The sequence below is a fragment of the Pinus tabuliformis genome, chromosome 7 (genome assembly GCF_031772625.1).
Source record: "Pinus tabuliformis cultivar Carrire ecotype Pingquan chromosome 7, CPIR1, whole genome shotgun sequence".
NCBI lineage: Eukaryota > Viridiplantae > Streptophyta > Pinopsida > Pinales > Pinaceae > Pinus > Pinus tabuliformis.
In genome coordinates this window covers 1,238,635,767-1,238,652,932 of record NC_142293.1, presented here as the reverse complement: position 1 = coordinate 1,238,652,932, position 17,166 = coordinate 1,238,635,767, and the positions used below count along the sequence as shown (strand labels likewise).

The window sequence follows — 17,166 nt, the reverse complement described above, 5'->3', positions numbered from 1 at the left end:
GACCATCCTATCAAAGCTTAGATATATAACTTTAAAACGACTGCAACGTGTCTTCCTCAACAAATCACCCTATGGGTGGGTGATAATATTTCCCTTATCTACAATACCCAAGATACACGCATTCATCTTCATAAAACATCCGGCTGCAAAACTTTCATATTCCTCTGCTATCTTTGTTTCCCATTACATTTAATGTTCACGCCACTTATTAGATTGAGATTCATAGAGGATCCACCCTCGGTCACCAGTCTAAACATTCTCAAGTTTAAATAAGATTATGATGTTCATGGCATAGATAAAGTTTACCCGAGGATGTTAAAAATCCTTGTCTAAAACGAGGTTAGCATTTTCAGTTATTCATGGATAGGTGGAAAAAATAAACTATTACTTAAAACAGGTGGTTCAAGTACATCCTGGCATTATACAAATCTTAAGAATCCAACTATTTAAATTCACCTTTTGAAAACATAAATTGTTATTTTAAAACTCAAACCTCACATCAGAACGACAATAACAAAGCAGGACAAATAAGATCACCCTCAAAATGATAATATGATAATTTCATAGGACAACATCGGAGAATGATTCAAGGACGAGAGGGTGCAACACCTATAATATTTTCCTACCAAATACTGAAATTAACTAGAATCACACTATACTGTGTTTAGATTCTTATTGCTACCAACAGTTGCATAAGATAAATAATTACTGGAATACAATTTTGGGGCTTACATAAGATAAATAATTACTGGAATACAATTTTGGGGCAACGATGAATCCCAGCCACTTACACAAACCAAAAACAATCTCAAAAAAGGTTGATACTGTGAATTTTTTGCAAAACTGGTATTCTAAACTAAAGATGAATTAAAAAAGCTCAAAGATTCCGCATAATCGAGTACTTCAAGTTAACATTCTAAGCTAAACAACTATACCTCCTAATGATCTCACGATATCTTTACCAACAACACTGCTGGGAAAAGACATAGTAACTTCCCCATTTTGTTTTATCTAAAAAAAGCAGAGGACCGCTGCAAAGCCTAAGTCAATATTTCAACTTCATTCCCAATGATTGGCTTGGAAGAGAAATCTTCCTCATCCTTGGGAGTGTGGATGGTAACCAAGTCAGGCAATGGTTTTGTTGGCCCTTGCTTGCCCTTAGGATCCCAATCCAACATGATCTTCACTTTAATTCCAAGAACACCCTGCAGATTATGCCTAGCATTAGACAACTACTTCACACAATAAAATGAGTCTTCATATTATAAAAAGACATTTGTAAACTTTATAGACTTCAATAAACAAAACAAATAAATATGCATCCACCTGTCTCAACAAAACGTGCCTAACTGCCCGATCAATGTATTCATTAACAGGTTGACCAGAAGAAATCATATAGCCATCCTTGAATTTCATTGACTTAGCACGCTGTGCCCTAAGTTTGCCACTAACAATAACCTGTAAAACAGCATCCCGTTAGATAAGCTTGCTAAACACATAAAAAAATAGTTGCTAGTTGAAGCAATCAGCAATAGGAAGCTAAAAGGTTTCTTACTTCACAACCCTTAGCACCACTTTCCATGATAAACCGCAGCACTCCATAGCAAGCTCTGCATCACAGAGAGACCAGAAAAGAGGGAATCATTTGTCAAACAAATAGGCTAAAGAAATCTATGGTGAAGGCTCCAAACAATTCATATCGTTCTTGCCCGTGAGATAAAAATCCAATGGCATCTTTAAGGAGCCTGGTAATGGATAGAGAGGTTGCCAAAAACAGTTTTGATGTGTTGTAAAAGAAGCTGACCAAGTACTGGATTTAGTGGCTAACATAGGCAACTGATGAAGGGCCTAAAGTATAAATGAACAGACTGTCTTTGAATCAAAAAGGTGGGAGAATGAGAGCAAACACTCAGGCCGTATTTGGCAACAAAAGAACATGAGCAAAATAATGAAATGATGCATTGGTATATGGATATATTTCATCCTTAATATAAGGGCATTTGGAAGATGGCATCGCATTGAAGGAAGAGACTTATAGAGGCAAGTGCCAGTTATGGTCATCCGAGGAAGTAGATCTTTAATGATTTCTCCAAATGTAATTACTAGGATAAGAAATTTACTAACTTGCACTGAGCAAAATAATTAAATGATGCATTGGTATATGGATATATTTCATCCTTAATATAAGGGCATTTGGAAGATGGCATCGCATTGAAGGAAGAGACTTCTAGAGGCAAGTGCCAGTTATGGTCATCCGAGGAAGTAGATCTTTAATGATTTCTCCAAATGTAATTACTAGGATGAGAAATTTTAATTTTATTGTGAACCCAAGCCAACGTAAACATGGAGAGGTCTTATCAGCAAGGCTTACAAGTTGGCAGAGGTAGAACAGCAATGAAGTATAGAGGCCCAAAGCAAAGTTGCAGTTCTAGAAGGGAAGGATTAGTAGAAAAATAAATCATTCTGCTACATGGTTGAGACATCCTGATTCTATAAAGCTTTTGGGAGAGAATAAACCATTTTGGGAGAGAATAAACAATTGGGGGGGCCATGAAGCAGCACAGAGGTATGAGGGATAGCTCATGTACCCACCACCAATAAGAATTAAAAAAGAAAGGATATGTCTTCAAAATGAATGAAACTACAGATGCCCTAAAGCGACAGGCAAAGCAGTAATTCAAGAGTATGATAACCTAGATTAGAAACTCAAGACAGTTGGCAATTTAGAATTCATTGGAATATTTATGCTGCTGCCTCTGCTATGAAGCAAGGAGCTGGAGAGATTAAGGATCAAAGCCTCAAAGGCCTTATTTGACAAGAATGAGCATTAACAAAAAATTTATGTCAAGGCATTGGTTTATATATTTACTTTATGATTAATCCATCGACAATTTGCGGGATGGTGTCAAATTGAAGGGAAAACTTTCAAAGGTAAGTAATAATTATAGTCTATTCCAAGATGGGCAGAATATCAAAATAAATTCTGTAAAAGTTGGGAAAAAAACTGTTAGGATGAACAAATTATGGTGATAGCACAAAAAGAAAACCAGACAATGGCACACCAGCGTGTAGAAAAGTCTTATTGGTGAAATTTAGAAATTTGCAAAGGTTGTAGTATAGAGGCCCAAAGCAATGTTGCACTTGTAAGAAGGGAAGGAGTAGTAGGAAGAGAGGAGTAATGAGGAGAGAGTGAATTCTTCTATGAGATTAAGACATCCTGGTTGTGGAAAGATTTCATCAGAGGAACATATTGAGTAGCCAGAAAGAAGCAAGAGAAGTAGCAGAAGAGAAAGCTAATCTATCCTAACCCTCTAAGAATAGCAAGGCCAATATCTGTTTTAAAATTGAACGGTTCTGCAGACACACTCAAGAAACAGGTAGAGCAGTAATTTAGAAGGATGGCAGTCTAGAAGCTAAAGATTGTTGGGGAACATTTACACGTTGCTTCTGCTATGAAGCAAGGAGTTCACGAGTAATGGTACCTGATCAAAAAAACCACTAACGGATTGCAGTGTAAGTTAGGCACACCTCCAGACAAGATTGTTGACAAGGCTATTTGCACAGGAGATGAGAAAGTCATCAATGACCCCATGGCTGGGCCTGGTGCTTGACTTTGGTCTTAAACACTCTCAGAGTAAGATTAGAATCTCAAATGTCTGTTCAGAATAGTTTACTTGTATATCCCCTGAGATAAGTAACAGTAGATCAACTAGGTGTAGCTCGAGTGACTGAAAGGAAAAGATGCCCCCCCTCCCCCACCCAGGCTAAAATCTTATTTTATGACATGCTTACCATTGTATTACCTGGAAAAGAATCAAAAATAAAGTAATGGCGAGTGAATTTGTCAGCTGACCAACATATAGGCATTTTGCTATCAAAATTATGTACTCAAACAAATTGGCACCATCAAGATTCTCTATTATTGGGCATTTTACTGTCAGAAAAACGTGTACTGCATAAGAGCCGGGACTCTCAAAGTTATAGCCAAGCTTCTTGTTCTTATTGCAGGGAATCTTAAATGAGTTTTAAAAGAAGCAGGATCAAAATTATGCATTTTTTCCTGGAAAGATCGCTCCAAATTATGGGCATCGAGTAATTCGTCTAGCAGAAGGCATTTCCCTGTAAAGTTCCAAGCCTAACAGAAAATACCAAATTGGCTTTGCTGTATACCACAACCAATACCCCTTTTCTTCTCAACTATCTTAACAGGAGAAGTCTACTAATATGAAAACAGCAGGCAGAGTCTACGAAATGACATTTAAACTACCTCTTACTGCAGAATAATTCAGTGATATATAGATAAGAATTTATTTGGCGATATGGCAGATGCACGATTTAACAAAATTCTGTAAACGTTGTGTATCAAGAAAAAACATTAACAAGATACAATGCAACGCCAATTCATCTTCTATCTTAATTAACCTGGCAATAGGAACCAGCCCTAACCCTACTGTTCCCTTCACAGTAGTTATTACTGCAAAAGTTATAAATTGAATTGAAATCAGCTGCCCCATTAATTATCTTTATAAAATTGGTCTTCACGCAGCTTGAAACATACAGAAGTTGCACCATCTTACTAAAACTAGACTCAGAATTTATTTACGAATAAATGCTTCAAATTTTAACTCAAATTAACTGCAACTGTGCCACCCAACCCTAACCCTGCATCAAAGAATGTACATACCTTCGAACTGCAAGACCTCCAAGCAGCTTGTAGCGCAAAGATTCAGCTTGAGCAATTGCACAAAGCCCTCTGTTGTTCACCTTCTCGGCGTAAAGCTCGACAGTGCCCTCCGGAAAATTGAATCTTTTCTGAACAACGGATGTCAACTCCCTGATTCTCCTCCCTTTCTCGCCTGATAAATTTCAAACCCCAAAAAGTTAAAAACCACTGATAAACCTTATCAACATTCTCCAATCCAAAAAATCAAAACTCTGAAAAAGTAGATATAAGGATACAGAATACAAACATACCAAGAACGTTCTGGGTACGAGTCGCCCGAATGATGATCTCCGTCCGCATAGGAGTCACGCGGACCTCCACGCCAGAGTATCCATCCTCCGCAAGCTCGCGAGTAAGGACTTCGTTCAACTCAGCAAAAAAAACACCATCCGCGACAAACTATAAAGATAAAATAGTTACACATTAGATCAGGCTCTCTCTCATCCCTTAAATGCATATTTCCAACATGAAAACCCTGGTAACCGTATATCTATTCAGATGGAAATACAAAACCCTGCTTTCGGCGAAATCTCTCTCATCAAATAAATAAAATCGATGACAGGGAAAACGTTTCATATATACAGACCTCTTCATCTACTAAGAAAAATTGAACATGTTTTGACAGGGTAGATGGATGAATTACGCACTCTAACCATCAATACATTTTGTGCACATAAATTGTTGTAATTTTGGCACGAAAACACATTCCAAACGACTAAAACTTCTCACCTTTCGCTTCTTGCTCATCTGTTTCGCCATTGTTGCTGCTTGTCAGAGGTGCCGACCAACTTCTCTTGAACTCCCTCCTCCTTCGCGGCCTTCAATGCCCTCCAAAAGTTCAGCCCTTCGACGCTAATAGCGAAAGGGTTCACTACGAGGAACAAACCCTAGAAAAAATCAAATGGAATTTTAGGAAATTTTCAGGTCCGCGCCTAACATAATCAATTAAGGAAATTAGATAAATAATATAATTAAATTAAGTGATATATGCGTGGCGAAGTTGTTTGTAGATATATGGGATTATGTATCGTGTAGTCCAACGAAGTTGTTTGTAGATATATGGGATTATGTATCGTGTAGTCCAACGTGGCGGAGTAGTGGCCTGAAAAGTTATGGAAATTTTGGTATGGAGAAATTTTTGTAAATTTAAGTTGTAGTTGTTAAACTTCAAAATTTTAGGTGTTTTAGACGTTTTTGATGGTGTTGAACCCATTTCCATCATCAAAAACAGAATTCAAACATTACCTGTACAAGATTTTTGAAATTTTATTGTCGAGCGTCCGGCCACTTTTGGTCGTTCGGGCAATTTCTCCGTCTCGTTAGACGATGCCATTATGTATTTGTGTTTTTGCCCAGCTTCGAGCCACTTTTGGTCGTCTAGGCAATTTCTCCACCTCGTTAGACAAGGCCATTATGTATTTGTGTTTGAGAGTGGGTGCTATACTAGCATACACCCGAAGCAGGTGATAGGCGAAGGAGAAACCGAAAAGAATAGAGAGTAGATATATATTGTAAAAGGACGAGAGTAGAGTTTAGTTTTTAGGATAATAGGTTAATGTGATCAGGTTTTGGATAGACGGTGATTTAGTGTTTTGTTAAGGCATAATGGGTTAATGTTGAGAAACCCAAAAGAATAGTGAGTAGATATATATTGTAAAAAAGAGAGTAGAGTGTAGTTTTAGGATAATGGGTTAATGTTGACATGTTTTGGGAAGTGAAATCTAAAAGAATAAAGAGTAGATATATATTGTAAAAGGAGAGTAGAATGTAGTTTTAAGATTAAGTGTCAATGTGTTTAATAGAAAGTATAAAGTTTGTCAAAGATAATAACAAAAATACTACCTAAAATTAAAATTAAGTGTGAAATCAATTATAAGAAATATGTGTAAATACATCTTATCATGTAGTCAATTATAAGTGATAGGTGTTATAAGGAAACCTTGTGCAATTATAAAGTTATAAAATTAGCCACTGTTCTTAGAGGTACAAAGATACAACGAAGGAATAGAAGATTTGGGAACATCATCTTGAAAAAACAAATTAGTAAATACAAAAAACTCTTATTTATAATAGAATAAATATTAGATAAAAGATTATTTGAAAAAAAATTGAGAAAACTCTATTAAGAAGAACAACCTTCTAATTCAATGGTTGTTTACTTGTTGATGGAAATTTGTCCCTGCAACATTTGGTTGTGCTTAGAGTAAGATCACTAATGGAAAACCATGCAGGTAAATCACTAAATAACCACAAAAGTAATTCGTTGAGTATTGAGGGATTGTTGGTTTATTATGTTGCCATGTTGAGTAGAGCAAATTGTGAAGACAAAATGGATCAAATTTTACACCATTGCTTTCACCAGTCAATAGTTAGATCAATACAACTCAGAGAACAACTTCAAAGAGAATTGAATAAAAAATCTAACTATAATTTGATATATAAAACATAATTTTACATCATATTTTTCAATACAATAATATAAACAAGGTTGCCCCCTCTCCCTTATTTGGCATTTACATCGACAAGCTAGAAGGCTGTTTAGAGGAAGCAGGATGTGCTGGCACGATCTTAGCTAGGATAGTCATCATCTTTCTTCTCTATGCTGACGATATTGTTCTTCTCGCAAGGTGCCCATCTAATCTTGATAAGCAACTTATACGTCTTAAGGATTTCTGCTCTACCATGGGTATGATTGTTAACACTGACAAAACAAAAGTTATGATTATCAAATCCAAGAAGGACACTTATGCTAATTTTATGTATGACAATAGTAACTTGGAGGAAGTGTCTTCCTACAAGTACCTAGGAATTGATATTCATCACAAGCTCAACTGGAACTATAGCATTGAGAAAAGGATTAATGGGGGATGGAAAGCTTATTTTGGTCTTGAAAATAATTGTAAAACGACAAACCTCATAATGTGGGATAGAAAGAAGTTCCTCTTTGAAACTTTAGTCACTCCGGTTATCTTATATGGATGTGAGGTTTGGGGTTGTAGCATCTCTAGAGAATCCTAGAGAAAGATTGAGCAAATCCAGAAGCGTTTTATAACGTATAACCTCAAAATTAAAAGCAACACACCCTATCCTATTCTCCTTATAGAAGTGGGACTTTCCCCTATCAAGAGCCTAGCTATGATTAGGCTTCTGTTGTACAAGCACAAACTCAATAACATAGGAGACCATAGACTTCCCAAGCTAGCTCTAAATTCCAGCCAAAACCACCCAAGGCTCAAACGAGGTTGCTATAAAGACGCCAGGGCCTGGTTAAACCATTAGGAGATTGACGAGAATGTTGCATTGCAAAACATTAATAACATTAAAAATATTGTTACTTCTAAGTTCAAAGCAAAAATGTGGTGTGAGAAAGATTTGGTAGCTAAAAGAAAATTAAGATATTATAAGGAGGTCATCAACCCCACCCTAGAAGATCAAAAGTATCTCTCTGTTTTAACTAGCTCAAAGAAGAAAATTAATATAGCCAAGATTAGAACGAACTCTCATGAGCTCCATAGTGAAACAGGTCATTGGGCAGTTCCTAAAATACCATGGATGGAAAGGTTCTGCCATCTCTGTGAGAATACGAACATTGAGGATGAAAATCACTTCCTCTTAGAGTGCCCCGTGTACAACCACATTAGATCTCAGTTTCAAAATCTTTGTTGCAATACTGACCTTCCTAGTCTTTTACGTTGTCAAAATTACAGTGAGCTCGGGAGGCTTCTTTCCAAGCCTTTTGAGCATAGGGATAAAATCTTAAATCAAACTAAATAATCCGTTTCTTTAGGTCCGATAGACCAAAGTTTGGTCTCAGTGGACGTTAACAACCATCATCACCATAAAACATTTTTATTGTGATATTATTTTAACAATTCTTACATTACAATTAAATAATAAATTTTTATTTTTACATTAATTTTAACTAAACAACTATCATCTATATAAAATTAAATTTAAATTTATAAAAGTTATATTTTTATTAAAAATTATTTTTAAAAAATCAAAAAATTATTAAAATTAAAATCACTGATTTTAATTTTAACGAAACAACTATTATCTATATAAAATTAAGTTTAAAATTTATAAAATTTATATTTTTATTAAAAAAAATTCTATAAAAAAAATCAAAAAATTGTTAAGATTAAAAATTACTAATTTTAATTTTAACTAAACAACTATCATTTATATAAAATTAAGTTTAAAATTTATAAAAGTTATATTTTTATAAAATTTATTTAAAAAAAAAATCAAAAAATTATTAAAATTAAAAATTGCGGATAGCATGCAGCCCTAGCTGCTGCTGCAGCTCCCAGCGCGAAGCAGCATTCGCTGCGCCTCAGTGGCCCTTGCTGCTGAGGTCAGAACGGCAGAAAGAGGAAGGCGAGATCACAGCTGCAGCATTCGACAGGCAGATACTGCCCCAGATCGTATTGGCCCTCAGCGGCCTCCTGCTACTGGGGTTTGAGAAATATGGATCCAACGGAAGATGAAGATCATCATCACACAGATCACCAGCAAGAATCAGAAGTAACAGAAAAAGCTTTTGCTTCCCTCATCTCTGCAATGGGTCCAACAAAGAACAGACCGTCAGTTTCAAAGTTTGTTAAAAGAATGGAAGAAATACCAAAAATATCTCTCCCTCCAGCACTCCCAAGAAAAGCAACACTCTCCCTGGCAGAACAAGGGTTAGTAGGGCAATTTACTAGGTTGTGGCCATCACCCAAGACTGTGCAAAAGTGGGTAGAAAGAAACTACACTGCATCAATATCTGGGAAGATCTCAATCAGATTCTGTGGTAGAGGTTACTACACCTTCCACTTTGAAACCAAAGAGGACCGTGATCTGATATTCAAGAACGGTCCATATTTTACAGATACAAGTGGACTGTATTTAAACAAATGGACACCAGAAATGGATGTCCCAAATGCTGTTCCAGTATGGGTAAGATTGCCACATCTGCCTCTCCACTGCTGGGGAGATGATTCAGTTAAAACAATAGGAAACGTAGTTGGGAAATACATAAACAGATGCGACCCTAAAGAAAACATGCATGCATGTGCCCGAATCTGCGTGGAAGTGGATCTAGGCAAAGATCTCCCAAAAGCTATCAAAATAAAAGCGGATCAGTGGACACACATACAACAGCTGGACTATGAGCAAATCCCCTTCAAATGCAAGGTATGTCATGAATACGGTCATTTTACAAATAGATGTACAGTCATTTTACAAATGAAAGTGAAAAGATTGAGGATCTGGAAAATAAATGGGAACAGGTCAAACGAAAGAAGATAGCCAACAAACAACCAGTCCAACACTCCTCTCAGCCCACGCAATTTGTTGAAGCTCACTCCCTCTCGCAAAAAGCAAACTTAGTTAGTCATAACCCCTTTGATCCTCTGCTCACATCAGATCCCCCATCCCCTGGAGAAAAATCTAGATCTAGAACCCCACACTCTCTAATCACTTAGCGGTCCCCCCTCTCCCCCAAAGATTCAATTCACCTCTCTCCCCCTCCCTCAGTAGACAGTATATTAACCATAAAACAAGCTAAAGAAGCATTCCCAAATGCAGAAAACCAAACAAAATTGAAAGAAAGACAAATAAAGAATTAAGGGATGAAGCAGCAGCAAAAGAAATGGCCCTAGGAATGCAACAACCCATGGACACTTATCTAGGGAAAAGTACATAAAATATGGAGAAAAGCCAGCATAAGGGGAAAGGAGCCATGCACCACCCAACAAGTAAATAATGATAATAGTCTCCTGGAACTGCAGAGGAATGGGGACACCTGTTAAGGAAAATGCAACAAGAGACATTTTGACAAAAGAGAACCCAGATATCCTTATGATCTAGGAGACAAAAGTAAACAACCAAGAATCGAAAAATCTTAAAAAAAAGTTCAGGCAATATGAAGGGGAAGCAATCCAGGCAACTGGAGCATCAGGAGGCATATGCACAATCTGGAAAAAAGGAAGGTGGGAATTAATGGGGAAAAAACAGGGCAACACTGGATTTTAATGGATCTTAGGAGGATCAACACAGAAGAGAAATACAGGGTGATAAATATATATGCCCCCAACCACTATAAGGAGAAAGAACAGTGTTGGGCAACAATTAAGGAAGTATTACAAGAAACACAAGTTGGAAAAATAATTTTAGGAGGAGATTTAAATCTAGTTAGAAGTATAGAGGAAAAGTTTGGAGGAAACTATCAAGCGGATCCATCCAGGAACTCTTTAGAAGAAATAATGGAACAGTATAGCCTTCTGGATATTCCTCCAAACAATGGAAAATATACCTGGAATAACAAGAGAGTGGGTAAAAGTAACATAAAAGAAAGACTGGACAGAATCCTGATCCAAGACAACATAGCAGCAATGTACAACTCTATCAAATCCAAAATCATTCACACCACAACTTCTGATCATAAGCCGGTTGTAATAGCAATGGGCAAAATGGAAAACCAAGGCCCACTCCCATTCAGGTACAACTCAATCTGGGACAGCAGCACAGAAATCAACGAATTAGTTAAAGCAGCATGGGCACCAAGAATATTAGGCTCACCACAGTACATATGGGAGACAAAATTAAAAAATGTAAGAACCAAGCTAAAGGAATGGGCAAGGTTTAAAAAAAAAGAAAAAAAAAAGGAGCTACAACAGAAAATGGACAACATGCAGGCTGAAAAAGAATGTAAAGAAGAAAGCAAGCAAGACTACCTTAAAGAGAAAGAAATTTTCTGGGAGATATACAGGGAAAACAGGAAAGAGGAGGAAGAGGCAAGACTGAAATCTAGAATCCTCTGGCTCAAGGCAGGGGACAAGAATACGTCTTTTTTTCACAACAGTATGAAAATCAGAAGAGCTAGAAACCAAATAGAAAAAATACAAGTGGAAAATCAAGAAATTAAAGGAGCGGAAGAAATAAAAAAAGCAACCCACAAGCACTTCAAAAACTTACTGTCAGCAACAGAGGAAACGGCTAAATATGAAGAAATTTTGCAGCATACAAAGAAGAAAATCAAAAAAGAACAAAACAAAGACATGTGTAAGGACCTCATAGAAGAAAAAATTGTGGTGGCCATTTGGAGCCTGCATCCGGACAAAGCGCCCAGGCTAGATGGATTCACAATAGCCTTCTACAGAAGTCATTGGCATACAATTAGAAATGATTTCTTAAGAATGACAAAGAATGTTTAAAAAAAAATGGGAGGCCACACAAGATCTTCCTATCTTGCTTTGGTTCCAAAGGAAGCAAACCCATCCACCTTCAATAGGTTCCGACCCATTTCTATGTGCAATTCCTCCTATAAGATAATAACAAAAATAGTGACAAACAGAATAAAGAAAGTGTTGCACTTAATCATCTCAGAAAACCAAGGAGGGTTTGTACCAAACAGACAAATCATTGACAATGTCATCATAGTTCAGGAAGTTGTCCACTCCAGTATCTTAAAGCAAGAAAAAGGTATGATAATCAAACTAGATATGGAAAACGCTTTTGATAGAGTCAGCCACCCATATCTAATGGCTATACTTCATAAACTGGGCTTCTCAAAAGAAATAATAGAAGTGATACAAGAATGCATATCCACTCCCTGTATAGTCCCCCTCATCAATGGAAGACCCAATGAATTTTTTCAAAGCACAAGAGGCCTCAGGCAAGGCTGCCCTCTATCACCATTTCTCTATATAATAATGGCAAAAACTCTTAGTAGAGCATTGGAAACTCAGAGGAAAGAAAGAGCTATCACAGGATTGAGAATAACAAAAGGAATAAAGACCATAAATCACTCCTTGTTTGCAGATGATAAATTGTTGATGGGAGGAGCATCAACAATAATAGCAAGAAGATTCAAAAAAATAATGGATGCATTTCTACAGGTGTCAAGTGGAATTTTGAATAATAAAAAATGCAAGATCTATGGGTGGAACATTCCACCAAGAATTGTGGAAAGAATTTCCCAAATCATGGAAATCCCAGCACAAGAAAATTGGAATCACTTCCTCTATCTGGGATTACCAATATCAAAGGAGAGCATGAAGGCAGAAATATGGACAAAACAAATTGGGAAAATGCAAGACAGGATAAAGAATTGGGGAATGATGTGGTTAAATATGGCTAGAAGGGTGTTATTAATTAAGTCTCTCCTTGCTGCATTACCGATATATCAATATTCTCTAATCATGGCACCAGAAAGTGCCCACAAGCAGATGGAATTAATTCTAAGAAGTTTTCTCTAGTAGGGAGGGAAGCAGGAAAGCAAAAACTTTAGTTTGGTGATATGGGAACAAGTAGTGCTACCATATGAACAAGGAGGTTGTCCATTCGGCTACCTGGGCTCTTGAATGCAGCCCTGGGAATGAAAATTGTTTGGAGACTCATAACAGGTAACGAGAGCTGGTGGAAAAAAGCCCTCATAAACAAATATCTAAATGGTTCCAAGGAGAATCTACTGAATGGAAACATCCCAATAAGACAAAGCACCCAAGTATGGAAGCTAGTCAAAAGAGTCATTCCAATAATGGGCAGCCACATTTCCAAAACTCCAGGGAATGGACAAAAAATCTCGATATGGGAAGACAGAATCATGGGAAAAGACCCATTACAGGATCACTCGGAAATGGATGGCATTCAAGAGTGGATGAGAGGGAAAGGCTTTAATACCTTACATTCAATCTCCCTGTGGAATCAGAAGGAATGGAAGGAATGGAAAAGGCCAGCAATCCCAACAAACATGGAAGGACAATGGAACAAAATCAAGCAGCATCTAAAGGGGGCAGCACCAATTCATCGTGATGAGGAAGACAATTACCTTTGGGACCCAAGTAATGGGCAATATACAGTCAAAACTGGATATAAAATTCTCCAAGATCAAACCAATCAGCAAGATTGGGAACCATGGAAAATAGCATGGAAATATGAAAGTTTGCCTAAGATAAAAAATTTCATTTGGACGCTATTAAAAGGAAAGATCCTGACTGATGAAAACCTTAAAAAAAGAGGATTCGATGGGCCATCAAGATGCCCATTATGCCAGCAGGCAAAAGAAACCATTCAACACTTATTTCAGGACTGTAAATTCTTAAGAGAATGCTAGGAGCAACTCTTGAGCCCGTTGGAAGTAAATATAGACTATGGTAAACCATTGCCTGAATTCCTCCAAATTTTAGAGAAAGCCTACCCATATGCAACAAAGAAGAAAGTCACAATTATAAGAATCTGGAAATGCATTCCAACAGTCCTATGCTGGCAAATTTGGCTGACTCGGAACAAATGCATCTTTAAAAACCAAAATCCTAGAATTGGAAAAACATTATAAAAAACATGGGGATTAACTTCGGAAATATTCAATGAAAAAGGAACTGCTCCAGCGGATTATAGTATCCTTGAACAAGAAGAAATAGAATGGCTTAGCAAAGCCATAATAGACAACGATGGTAAAAAGGGACAAAGAAAAGAAAGCTGAGGGAAAAATTGGAAATTGAGAATGACTGAAGAAGAAAATGAAAGTTGGAAAAGACTACAAAATAAATATTGTTTGCAATTTGATGGAGCCTCCAAGAATAATCCTGGAAAGGCAGGAGCAGGCGGGATAATTTTTGATCCAAGTGGGAAAAAAATTGTCACATATGAATGGGGATTGGGACAAATTTCAAATAATAAGGTCGAAGCTTATAGCTTGTTCATGGGGACAAAAATAATTAAAAAAAGAGGAATCCAAAATCCAGTAATCCTGGGAGATTCAGCCATCATAATTGAGGTAATGATTCGAACCAAAAGTCTAAGCAATGAGTTTATGAGTAGAATTATCAAAAGAATAAGAAGGAATTTAGAAGTCTCTAGTAGTGTAACTTTTAAACATATACTGAGGCGTCACAATCAGCAGGCGGATTTCCATGCAAATCAAGCAGTGGAGATGAATGAAGGAAGAGTTCGGGAAAACAATGAGGAATACCATCACTTTGTGCCATAAGATCAAAATGAATTTGAAAAGATTAATGTACTGGGGAAAAAAGGGACAAAGCAAGACAAATCATGGAAAAAATAAAAATAAAAAATAAAAAACTTAGAAAATAAAAAAACACACAGCCTAAAGAAATCTCAGAAAATCATGGAAAAGCAGAGGAAAAAGCGAGGAAAAAAGGAGAAACAAACGGTCATTGTCAGAAACAGCAATCTAATTCAAAAGGTTTATAAGCAAGCAAAGCACTGCTCATAAGGAAATCAGGCTAGAGAAGGAAAAAGCGCGCAAATGACAGCTGTCAACTTCAACGCATGGGGAGACCGTTTCAACAACAGATTCGGAGGTAAGCTGGCAGTGCAGAAGCATGACCGCTTTAAAAAAGAGTGCATAGAAGAGCGATTTACGATTTGCTGTGTAGTTTGTATTTGCTCAAGGCCCGTAACTGGCCATCGACCCTCCATAGTGCCTCCAGGCCAGCATTCTCGAAGCCCAACTCTTGGGTCAGCAAGAGCATCAGCTCTCTGCACAGTCCCCTTCCTCACGCAGGCTCCCACGTGGTATAGAAAGCACACTCAGCTTTCTTTTCTCCTTCTAACCGGCTCAACTCCGCCCTCTGTACATCGACCTCCTGCATCCGCGCCTCAGCTGGCAGCCATTTCATCCCCCAACCCTCTGTTTATGTTTGGCTCTGCCCATAAGTCCGTGGCTCATCCGCTCTCTGCTCCTACAGCCATTACCTTCCCTCATCCAGCTCTTATCGCAGAGTTTCACTGCTGCATTTTACTTTCCCCTCTTCACAACCGCAGGCCCTCTCTCATATTATCTATCTCAGCGGCAATATCCACAACAACACAAAAAGTTCAGAACAGAGGCCACCAAATCGGAGCAACGATGGATCAAGGGAGCGTAGGCAGCTACAACAAAGCAAGGGGAAACAACAGTCAGATGGAGTTTAACCCCATTGAGAAGGCAACCAGGAACGACTCATGCCCAGCATGCAAAGGAAACAAGGTCATGATACATTGGCTGCAGCAGTCTCTCAAAGATCTAAGAAGTGAAATGAAAATGGAGTATAACTTTCAGAAGCAAAATATGGTAGCGCAACAACATGAGATAAAGGCTCTGAAAACCAAGTGCAAACATCTGAAGGAAGCAATAAAATACTACAAGAGCAACACTATGAGTAGTGAAGGAGAAAACTCAACCAACAACAACAACATAACTAAAGCAACCCAAGAACACTGAGTCAACAAGCCATAAACCCAATGAGAATTTATGTTATGTAAATTTGTTTTCTTAGTAGGTCAATACGTCCGGCAGTATTCTAGAATAGTTAAAAGAATCTATGAAGTTTGGAAATTAAGCACAGGAGAAGGGACTACGCTCTCGTCTTGTTGCTTAGTCTACCATCGTAGTATAGCTAAATGTAATTGGAGGTTGCTCTACACCCTTTTTTGGTAATATATCATTTAATCGATCTTGTTTTATAAAAAAGAACTATTTTTATTTAATATATAAATATTTGATTATAAATATTTATTTAAAAAAATTAATTAATTTTAAAAATATTAAATTTATTTATTACTAAATTATTCTTATACATATTTAAATAACAATTTATTTTATTTTTTATTATTAAATATTAATCATTTTATTATTTTCTTTATTACTTAATATTAATATTTTATTTAAACTTTTTATCAAAATTCGGACAAAAGAGCATCAGGCAAAGAACTCAACCTATTTTTTTACATCAAAATAAGATCTGACATTGACATGTTCAAACCTGTGTTGTTAGGACTTATGAGATTACACTCTTCATATCACTAGATAGAAGAGAGAGGGCAAAGCATAGGAAGCCGAAGTATATAAACTTGATAAAGTCTTTCCGGATGTGAAGCTCCATAAACCTCGCAATATTGAAGAGTATCCATGGACGAGAACATTAAAGCCCATACTATGATTTTACATGATAACAAAAAATTTGCTGGTGAGCAAATCAGGGCATAATTATTAAGAAGAAGCTATAATTTTTTATTTTTTAATTATATTAATTGAAAATATAAATAATAATAAATTAAAAAAAATTGGCTGAAAATAAAAATAAACGAAAAATCACCAATTTTTCCCCAAAATTTTCCCAAAATACGTGGTAAAACTATAATTAATTAGTGAGTCGTTGATAAACAAAGCTCAATTTATACTCAAAATGTCAATTAATAAGTCAATTGTCGATAAACAAAGTTCAATTTTTGCACATAATGTTTTTCCGGGAGTTTGCATAAGAAAACATGCGGAAATAACATTAGCCACTCGAACTCAAATTCTTCTCGAAAGAAAACCATAATAGTTTATCATTTTGACTAGAAAGTTGGATTTTTTAATGGAATGGTTGTGGAAGAAAGCACAGCCACTCAAATAGCATAAAACTAGCAATTGTCCCAAAAGGTACAAAGAGAGGCCGATAGGAATAGTA

General features: G+C 36.8%; 1 protein-coding gene across 1 annotated transcript; it reads right to left on the bottom strand.

Annotated features, from left to right (window-relative positions):
* Positions 1 to 638: 638 nt before the first annotated feature.
* LOC149251856 (small ribosomal subunit protein uS3x-like) lies at positions 639 to 5,611 on the bottom strand. The gene is made up of 6 exons (XM_089459596.1): positions 5,453 to 5,611; positions 4,975 to 5,122; positions 4,685 to 4,856; positions 1,556 to 1,610; positions 1,327 to 1,458; positions 639 to 1,205 (listed from the first exon to the last, which is right to left on the bottom strand). The coding sequence occupies exons 1-6, from the start codon at positions 5,480 to 5,482 to the stop codon at positions 1,041 to 1,043; spliced, it is 702 nt and encodes a 233-aa protein (XP_089315722.1). The 5' UTR covers positions 5,483 to 5,611; the 3' UTR covers positions 639 to 1,040.
* Positions 5,612 to 17,166: the final 11,555 nt, after the last annotated feature.